At 42.9% G+C, this 10,727-nt stretch overlaps 1 protein-coding gene across 1 annotated transcript in view; it reads right to left on the bottom strand.

The window, feature by feature from the left end:
* The window catches only part of INSR (insulin receptor), a 43,796-nt gene extending 37,031 nt beyond the window's left edge, over positions 1-6,765 (bottom strand). Inside the window, exon 1 of the mRNA XM_009698572.1 lies at positions 6,222-6,765. Within this exon, the coding sequence (XP_009696874.1) occupies positions 6,222-6,762 (541 nt within the window). The 5' untranslated portion in view covers positions 6,763-6,765. The remainder of the gene's footprint in view (positions 1-6,221) is intronic.
* Positions 6,766-10,727: the final 3,962 nt, after the last annotated feature.

The following is a 10,727-nucleotide window of genomic DNA, read 5'->3' as shown; positions in this document are numbered from 1 at the left end:
AGCAGGATTTCCTCTGAATGAAACAAGTCTTCTCCTCCCCAAGCAAGCACATCACGCCAGGTGAACCATGTGCAGCTCTCCCGTTCATGCATTACTAACACAGGTTAACTCTATTGCTCAGTATTATTATTTTATATATTTTTACATTCCGTGACTTCCCACTTCTACATCCATGCCCAGACAACAGCATTCTCCAACCAATGTGTCTGCCAAGTGTAGTCAGTCTTCTATATTTTAATCTAACAAGGGGTAGTGCACGTTCCCTTGTTTAAGCAAATAAGGTAATTTAGAACTGTTCTTGAAGTGGGAAAAGTAAGTGTCCTACCTGAAGTACCCTTGGCACGCCACCCTGGGCAAGCACCAGCAGTTGACGTCACCGCTGAAGATCGAACAGAGACCTTAAAACGTTTTCCAGTAACGTTAGTGCCGAACCACTGCATGTGAAGTGTTGAACTCCTCTCGGCCTCCTCAACAGCCCAGACACCGACTTAAATAACAAGTGTTTTGGGGAAGGGGCTAAGGATGAAAGAGTTAAAATGGCAACTCAGACCAAACAAGATGAAAACCTCTCTGATTTTCACCATATCAGCAGCAAAAAACCTCATTCCCCTTTTTAACTAATCAAAAAATCTTTGCCTTGACAAGACGTCTGTACAGAAATTAAGGTATGTTAACTTTGGGGAGCATGCTCTGTATTTACTGCTTATTAGCTGTTGGATGAGCTAGGAATTAGTGCGTGTTCGACTGCTCTAAAGAGGGAACGGATCAGACAGCGGCTTCTGTCTGAAGTGCTGGTCGGGAATTGGGGCGGGGGAAGAAAGCCTTCAACCCTCCCCGCGTTTAAGTAAAGGTGCAGCAGTGGAGGAGCCAAAGGAAGAGAAAAGTGGTGAGACCACGGGAGCTGCATGCATGGGGATTTCTCAGCAGGTTAAAACTGTAAGTATTGAAATCCTACCGTCTGGTGTCACCCCAGGTCGGTGGAGAAAAGCCCAACTAGATGCTTCTCCACAGTCCCAACCTTTGTTTGGTGTTTTTAAACTAAGTGGTATACTCTTAAATTGCCATTTGTGTGAAGTGATTGTTTCCACCCCTTTTCTCCCCAATTCTGGGCCTGCATCACACCACCAAGCACCATAAATCTCTTAACTACCCTTAATACGCTAAAGTGAATTAGTTTAGGACGTCTAGCCATTTGCAAGCATCACAATAGCCCCAACCACAAGCACTACATGCACTCAATAAAGCTGTCGCTTGGCAAGGTTCAGAACAGACGCCCCAGTGAGATTATCGGGTGTCAACTTCCATCTGGCATTTGTCAGAGCTAGGGGGGGAAAAAAAAGGCACTTCTTATCAGATCTCCAAATAAAAGGAGCACTTCCACTTCACGTGGTAGCAACTGGGAAGACTTCTTTTGTGTTTGAAGCTTTAAAAATATCTCGCCCTTGAGGTTGGCTAAGTCTGCTCAGTGCTTCGAGACCCCTTTCCCATACAAAAGTAATAAAACTAAGCTTATGGTTACAGAAATTCCCAGCACATAAAAATTACAGGAAACTGTTGCTAAGTAATAATTCTACCTAAGTAAACATCACAAAAGCTTTCCCACACACACCTCTGAACTTTGTTATTCAAACCTGCCTTGAAGATGTTCATAGTTGCAGAATTTCTTCTGGCACCGGTCTCTGTAAAAGCACTCGGTGCTATTTCACAGCAGTTGAAAGACATTTCAGGCTGAGCAATGTTTTTCCGAGTGCTTTGTTGTGTTGCTTGTACTAGGAAACAAAGCAAGCTACTAAAGCTACTCCTCAGTTCCTTACCTGTCCCCGAATTTTCCCTGGATAAATCACAGGAAAGTTAGAGAGATTCCGCTGTATCCCTAATCTTCAGACCTGCTTCACCAACATCACAAAAAAAACTGGATAAATATTATTATTTTCATACAATACCTTCCTTCAGCAGCTCCTTTACACGTCAATTACTCCAGACTGTCATCTCTTCTATCAGCTCTGTTTTACCATCCTCTTCAATTGGTCCAAAATGCTTTCATATACCTTCCACATTCTTTTCACGAGGTTAGCATCTTGCAACAACTTCTAGACTGCACTAATTGAGACACACAACTTTTGGTTTTACCGCATAAAGCAAGACAATCGATTGAAGAAGAGTCTACCGACCAACCTGAAATGGCCCACGCTCTTAACTCAAATTTCCTAGTAGCGTGAAGTCCCAAGATGAAGAAGAGACTCCTACAAAGGTTTCATTCAGGATGAAAAGGAGAACTTGAATTTCATCATATCCTCTAAGGAACGAAGCCCATGTTTCAGACACCCATCCTTATACTCCAGGAATGTGGACCTTCAATATTCACCAAGGGGCTGTCTAATACTGCAGGTCGTTTTCCTGGTCATTTTTATTTGGCCATTCCACTTTTCCTTCCCATTACCTTACTGCACCTCCAGATGACCCAATATGCCAGTAAAAGGCTGAACTCGCCTTTATAATTAGACTGTCAAAATCATCAGACTGCTTCAAATTACGTATGGACAGAGAAGCCTGACTGCACAGAGGATTGGCAGGAAATCCTATTTCAGAGGGAATTGTTCCTTCCGCAAGTGGAGTGACAGACAGACAGCGTTTTTATTACATTTAAAAAAAAAAAAAAAAGTGGAAAAAAAATGCAAAATATGAAAATCATGTTTGGCAGATCTAGACTGAGGTCTAGGACGTGGCATTTCCAGCATTTTTGTTGTCTGCATTCTTCAGCAAAGACACTCTGCATGAACATGCTGCACCGAACCAAGAGCTATGTTTTTACGGCAATAAAAATAAGTATGTATGTAAAAAAGAAGACCTTATAAAAATGTGGGCTGAAAAGGTACAAAACCTCCAGAACAGGAACAGCACTTGGCTGCCACAAACAGCATAAGGCTAGACCCAAATTCCAAACAGACTACATATTTCCCTCCCTTCCTACCCAAAATATAACGAGTTGGCCTTAATTGAACCAACTTGCTTTTCACACCAACACAAGTAATTTAGAAAAAAGAAAAGACGACATTCAGGAAACACATCCCAACCCGTCTCAATCCATGGGAGTTCCACCTACACATCTTCGCACTCAGACACAGATTCCTCAATATCGCAACTGTTTTTTTCAAAGCGTGCAGCTGCCCACAAATCATTTCCATTCCCCCCAACTGGTTTCATCCACAACCTTAGCTCTAACGTCCGTAAGAAGATCCTTTACTTTGTTGTCTTGAACACGTTATCACCAACTGAAAAAATTTCTGGGCTGGAGTTATAGCTGCAAGGATGATTCAGAGACTTGGATGTGTGCCTCAGAGGTAATTATATGCTACAACTGAAAGTTAGTTGTGGAGTTAACTGGGATATCTGTGCCGATTAAAATAAAGACCTATCAAAGACGCATGATCAGTATGAAATGTGGCAGGGATAAGGCGAAGGAAGCCACCAGAGAGGAGGTAGGGGAAGGTCAGGGACTGGCGTGGATGAGATGGGGGACACCCAGGACCCTTCCCACTCACACAAGACCCTTCTGCGACATCTTCCAGCCTTCCCACGTCTGCTCTCTCAAATTCCTTGCCCATCTCCTAATTTTCTCCAGCAAGACTCAAAGCCTAGCAGGCTGGAAAAGCTTGCCAGCTTGCGACTCCTCTCTGTCAACTGACACACACTCTGTAACATCAAAACAAGCAATATTTACATATTCTTTAAGGATTTTTTTCCAGCAGACAAAACAGCAAACAAAATATCCTGGCCTGCAGTCCTAGGGCAGCCGTGCTACTCAGCAGTGCCATCAGTTTAGACGGCAACACCTTCTCATCCAGAGATGCAGAACAAAACCCAGCAAACAGGGGGTCCTACACCAAGTTTTATAAAGCGAACTAGGGATACAAATAACCTGCGTTAGAGCAAACATCACACAAAACCAAACCTCCCTCCAGAAAGTTATACCGAAACTGCTACATTTCACTCCAGCATCGCTTAAAAGACAAAGAGCAAAAACAAGAGAGGGGACTACTCTTACAACCAGAGAGACGGGAGACTTCAGCACAGCACTGGCTGCCGAAGATTCCCAGATGAGCTACAAAAATGCAGAGGGAAAGACTTCATAACATAATACCCTCGGTACCGGGAGTTGCTATGAGGCTCTTCAGGCCAAGGAAAGCCACAGTACAATTCAGGCGAGGTCTTACAAATCTTGACAAGACAATCACACACGCGAAGGATACACGATGGCTGGCACGAGGACAGGGAACACAGCGATTCCACCAACAGGTTCACTAAAGAAATGGCACTTCATCTCCACCAGAGTTACTAGCGTGCCTGTGTGTTCAAAGTCTAAAGGCTACCCAAAAAAAGGCTAAAAGACTACTCAAGCTGTTAAAATAACTTCAGAAGCATACAGGCAGGTGTCACAAGGCACAATACAATACAGTTACCACTGAATAAAAGCACAAATCTTAGCATTCAAAACAAAGATAAGCGTGGCTTGTTAAGTGGTTTTGAAAACAAATACCAGTTACAGCCAAAATATTTAAGAGCATCGCTTCTCTAAATCTCCCCCAAGGAACACAGAAAAACAAATGGGAACACCTCTATATAATTATTTCTGAAACAATTTTCAAATTCAAATTTCAATTTTAAATTCAAGTCAAATAGACTTACTAGCTTGGCTTCCTTGGGTAACAAAGCTAAGATAACGTCTGATACTGTACAGGCATCCTCCAACAAATTCAGCTGAATTTGTACGAGAGGCTCAGGAGCTGAGATTTCTGCCCGAATGGTAAAAGATTACATTCCTACAGGTTTCATGGAAACAGGCAGTCATATAAGGAGACAAACCATACATTCCAGTCTGCTGTAGCACAGCCCCAGAAAATTCACAAGAATGAGGAACATTACGAGTGGTCTAGCCACTGAAGAAATTTCAGTTAGATCTTTAACCTTATGAAATAGCAGAAAACATAAAACATGAATACGTAATAAATCAGGTTTCAGTGCTGATAATAGCTGTATACCAAAAGAGTTTATAAACTAAAATGCTTTATAACTTTATTTTTTATTTTAAAAAAAGGAACACACATACACGCTTGCATCTTCTTGCTCATACCCTGTTATTCTGGTGGCAAAAAATAACCACTTTCTTTAAAAGGAAGCTAGATGATTTTGGGGTGAGGAGTAGCAGAGGGGAAACCACATTAATTTCATTAGTTTATGCACACTGTTAGCAATTCCTTCTCAAATTTGGCACTTAACACTCAGATTTGCCCTTTAAAGCTTGGCTAGAAACTCTCTCCAGCCCGCAAGTTTCCTAATTTCGTCTTAGGACACGCTGCTTCATTTGGATGCGCTACCTCCAGAAAGACAGAAAACTCTGAACGTCTCAGTTTTACCTCAATTCACTCTGCTCCCTGTAAATCAAGGTAAATATATAATTAAAACTAAACTTAAGCTCAGTTCCAAGTTTGGAAAACACAAATCTGCATGAAATGAGAAGCGACCTGGAGTTCAGGGGCTGCAGGAACAGCTAACTTTCTGAACATACCTTCTCCCCTGAACCAAAACCCCAGGCTCAAAGCCCAGTTGTTTCACCTTCCCCAGGAGCCCTGCTATGGGCAACCGCCGTCCAGGTCCTCTCTCCTCCTCCTCCTCCTTTTCCCTTCAGGTCTGACTTGGCTTCCAGCTTCTTACTCTGTGCAAACGTTGCTCACTCATCCACATACCCTACAACTTTGTATGGCAGGAAGGTTTCAGTAAAAATGTAACTGCACCTTTCTAGAGTTGGATTTATTCCATAAAGACTTTTCCCCACCGTTCTGCTTCCGCCTGCTGCAGCCCTTCAGTCAATCTGGACTTTCAGTCCCCTACCCAAGCCCCACCAGCGATACCAATACCACTCTAAATACTAAACAAGATACTAGTTACACTCACAGTCCTTTAGAGTTGCGAGGTCTAGGCAGTCCCTAACTTTCCAAAGAAACCAAACACGACATTTTTGGATACGTGATTCACACAGGTGAAAGAACTGCTAAAACAGCCCCATCCCAAATGTCCTCTCTTCACTCGCCTAACGTCCATTTTAAGCCTTGCTTTTAGGAAACCTGTGCTTAAAGGCAGTAATTAATAGGTACCTATTAGCCTTCCAATCGGTTAAAAACTGACAGCAAAACCAGAGTTGACAGACATCACTGCAGACTCACCCCTCTGACAGCGATCGTGGGTCCAGCAGCGTTCGATGAAAATGCCATTTATCACAGTAGGTGGACAGTTGCTCTTCCCTTTCACAGTTCCTGGACACACATCTCCACACTCTTCTTTGTCATCCTTGTTGGCCACGATGTAATTATCTTCTACAGAATCCAAAATCCTTGACCAGTCGATTGTGGACAAGTAACATAATTCATTGTTCTTCTCAATTCGCACAGCGCCTCGAGTAATGTTCATCAGGTTATAGAGGCCGATCTCCTTCAGGTGAACCATCTCAAAAATGACTAGCGCGTAGTTAAAAAACAGATGAGTCCCTCGAATCACAGTCAGGTTGGGAAAAAGTCCCTTTAAACTCTCCAGGCCATACACACGAAAAAGAAGCAAGTAGTCTGTAATCATCGTCAGTTTAGGAAAGCTGAGCTCACGGAAATCTTCAGGCTTGGTTTTAAACATCAGCAATATTTGCAAGTGGCCCTCAATCACAGTGCAGTTCTCGAGCATGTTCAGCCGGGTCAGATTGTTGCGAATGTCCATGCTTCTGCAAACTGGAAGGCAAAGAACAATGTTTGTTATTTATTTCAGAAAAGGTAACTGTTTTCATTTTCTAAACACACAGTTTTGCCCAACCGCGCTGTAACATATAGCTACGCTCAGAATTCACGACTAGGTCCTTTTCAGTAAAGCACGCTTCAAGTGTTAAGAAACAGACTGTGGGGAACAGTCCCTGGTATACGATTACAAAATAAGACTGAAAGAGTATTTCATAATTTTTTCTGCCATCTTGAGTTTCTGGATATTACCTCTATCACGACTGCAGCTGTAATACCAGTCCTCAGACGTCATTTGGTGTTTACAAAAGTAAGAGATGCCTATGCAACTGAGTCTGTTTTCCTTAGATAGTTGCCAGCGACACACCTACCTCATCTCAGATTGTGCAATTAATGCCAGCGGATTAGAGGGAGTAATTTAGAATGGTTGCAGGGAGGTGAAGATAGAAAAAGAATAATGGCTAGGAAATGGTAGCGCTTCGGAAGAGAGCGGAAAAACCTGGAAATACACACACGCCAGAGTACAGCCTACACTCCTGCCCTGACTTTGCTACCAGGAGTAGTTTACTACACTAGTAACTTTTGCCGTAAGCATTCTTTTCAGATTAGGTGTTTGGTCTTTTTTGTTATTATTTTCTCAAGGCTGCAAATCTCCCTGCCTTGACTATCTGGACACTTGATTTAGTAGAACCAGTAACCCAAAGAACTGGCAAAGTGAACAAGTACACGAAGCACAAATGAGAAGGTAAACAGAATCACATGAATCCAGGCACCAGCAAAAGCAAAAGACGAGAAGCAAAAAGTTTGAATAGGGAAGTATTTTTTTTTTTTTTTTTAACTCTAAGCACAGGTAAGAAATCAAGAAGGAAATTTAGAGCACCATGCCTGCAGAGCACAACAAAAGTCCCAGCGATAACCCTTTTAAAACCAAACTTCATAGAAATATACAGCCAGACCTTAACGTTCAAGGGAGAAGCCCGTGGAGAGGCAAGCCTTCTTGGCAATGCAACGCTGCAAAACAACCGCTTCCCTCTCCTGTCCAGGTGGATACGTTTTTAATTCTTTTTTCTTTTTTTTTCTTAAGACTGCATCCACTTTAAGGATTCTCTTTTGTCTACAGCTGAGAGAATCCCCACCCCCTGCCTCAGAACTGGGTCTTTAGTCTTTTTGTCGCTGTATGTAAAGCTCACCAACTATAAAATTACCACGTCACAGCTTCAAGAAATCACCAGCCTTACAAAGAAATCAGGTCTTACAAAACTGACGTACAGACGGACATTTATAGTTACAATGGCCTGACTCCTCATGGTTTTACACAGACCACTGCTGTGTGGGTTAAAAATAAATTCTATGCAAACAACTTAACGATTATACAAAGATTTGCTCCACTGCAATAAATAAAATAAATTTGGCAACACTAATATAGGATTTGAAGCAATGTTATTGCCCAATGGGATTTTTTGGCACTATATCCAAGTCGTTTCATAAATTGCTTTCTGGAAGAAAAAGCTAATGCACACAGCGGCTCAAAGACCAAGGATGTACTTTTTAAAAGTGGGAAGGGAAATCTGATGACCAACTACCAGCAACCTCTTTGCCCCATGAAAAACCGCAGCCGAACTGGAAGTTCAGCCAGGGAGCCGTCTTGCTGCACATCCCAACCCTGGGCTAAAAGAACTGGGAGAGCAACAGACGCAGTTTAAGTACTCTAAATATTTCCTTTAAATAATTAAGATAGGTATTTCCAAGGAAGCAAGGGTGTGATGGGGCAGGCCAGTGGTTTCTTCATGAAAGGAGAAAACAACAGAAGGACAAATAAAACTCGAACACTGAAATTCAATGTACAAGTCACCAGCGTGGCTAAAACGATCTGACAGATTCAAAATCCGGTATCTCGGTTCTCAGTTACTGCGTGACGAGCACACAGGCAAAGTACAGCCCGCCGAGGTGGTACCCACGACTAGTTGCTGTATCACAGTATAAAGTGCTACCTGGAGTAATCCGAATGTATACAGCCGACCTTAAGGAAAAGGAAAGGTCAAAAACCACAGCTCAACTCTACGGACTAAGAATTACTTTCAAGAGTAAAAGCGCTAGGCTTTTATTGTGGCTCAAGGCCACAAAAAGCATTTATACACTAAGTATAATTACCTGAGTCTTTCATCATTTCGACTCGAATTAGGTAAGTCACTGAAACTGGCCACAGACAACCCCTTAATCCACACAGCCATCCCTGCCCGGCTCCACCCAACGAGAAGGCAGCAAAAGCTGAGCTGGATGAAAAGAACCGCAGTTTGGTACCGTCGGGACAAAGTCCTCCAAGTGCTGTGCCTGCACTTCAGGCTACGAAAATCCTCCTGTCATCCCGTAATAAAGCTGAGGAACCCAGAGTGAGGTCAACTGCTGCATCAGCCCCACACCACGCATCGGAGGGTCGGGTCCCAAGCACCCACAAAAATCACCATCCTCTTTGGCCAAGGAACAGATACGCATCCAGCAAGGCTGCACAGAGAGCATTCCCTGCTTCTGTCCAGCAACTCCCGGAGGTCACAGCACTCACCACTTTCCTATATACTCAAAAGAAGTCAAGTTACACTCCTTGTGAATCTGACCCGTATCACTACAGGCTTCTAGAGATCGCTGCTAATACAAGTAGTGCTGCTCCTGGTCCAAACAGCCAGAAAGCTGCCCAAAGATCTTCCCATCTCCTCAAAAAACGCAACGACCTGAACACCCACGCAGGGTATAAACCTCCCTCGCCTTCAGCTCTCCCCATCCGGAACCACGTCCCCACTGGAGATGGCAGAGAAGGTGACCACAGGCTAAGAGAACCACATATTTTGACCAGGTGTGTTAAAGAAGAAAGGTTAGCTGAGGCTGAATTTAAAAAGAGGCAGGTGAAGCTTGGGAGTAAACAGCAAAGCATTCTGAATGTTAAATAACCACATAAATCTACCAGAGCTGGAAGTACTCATACACAATCCAGCGGTTGTTGGCATTTGAGAACTATTTTTGTCTTTTTCATCGATTGTAAACTCTGATACAGAATGCATTGTTTGGAATTAGTGCTGCCGGCACAGACCAGACGGGAGATTCCACACATCCCGGCAAACCGGGATGCGACCCGAGTTACTCAAACTCTGCTGCTTTCAAAGCTGAGCAACGGCCACGTCCCAGAGCGGGACGCTGGCTGCCGGGGGCCGGGGGCTGCCGCGCAGGTCCTGCTAACGGAAGGCAACGTCAAACACTGATGCTAACCTGGTACAGAAACCTAGGAGGAATTCAAAACAAATTAGAGGTTTGCTTCCGTAATAAACAATTGAATAAAAGGTTAACATAATTGTAAATCTGCAAGGATTAAAAGGGCATATACAGATTTTTTTCCACATTTAGAGAAAAATCACACTTAAGAACTATTTTTCATGTTCTGCTTCAGTTTAGTTTTTAAGTGATAAATACCACTACAGGACCTGAGCTTCCTTTTTTTTTTTTTAACCACCTCAAGGATCAAGGAGAGTAACAAGGAGTTAAGAACATCCAAAAGAAAACACGCTTTTTTGGAGGCTTCTTGATCTTTTCATGCTTTTGAATTCTGTTCAGCAGTTTGTACCTTCTGTTCATGCAGCAGCTGCTCAAGTCACCCCATAAATTTATTGTTACCAAGACAACAAGGAGCAGTTTTAAGCAAAGTAATAAGTGTTTTTCCACAGCTTCTCTCGATAGTACTTCTTCTGCAGGGGCAGGGGAATTAATCAACAATTCAGTAGTAAGGCTAGGCAGGTTTGATCCCAGAAGAAGGAGAACAAAGTTGAGTAGTCAATTATACTACAGACAACCTGGTTTCAAAAAACACATAAATCAGCTTTCAGGAAAATAAAAATCTCCAACTGATTCTCCAGTAGTGGACCCAAAGCTATTCCTGTTCAAACTACTGGCAAAATCTCTACTAAA

Source organism: Cariama cristata, unplaced genomic scaffold (genome assembly GCF_000690535.1).
Source record: "Cariama cristata isolate BGI_N322 unplaced genomic scaffold, ASM69053v1 scaffold9314, whole genome shotgun sequence".
NCBI classification, from domain to species: domain Eukaryota; kingdom Metazoa; phylum Chordata; class Aves; order Cariamiformes; family Cariamidae; genus Cariama; species Cariama cristata.
The sequence above is the reverse complement of the archived record's forward strand: the minus strand, read 5'-3'. Positions and strand labels throughout refer to the sequence as shown.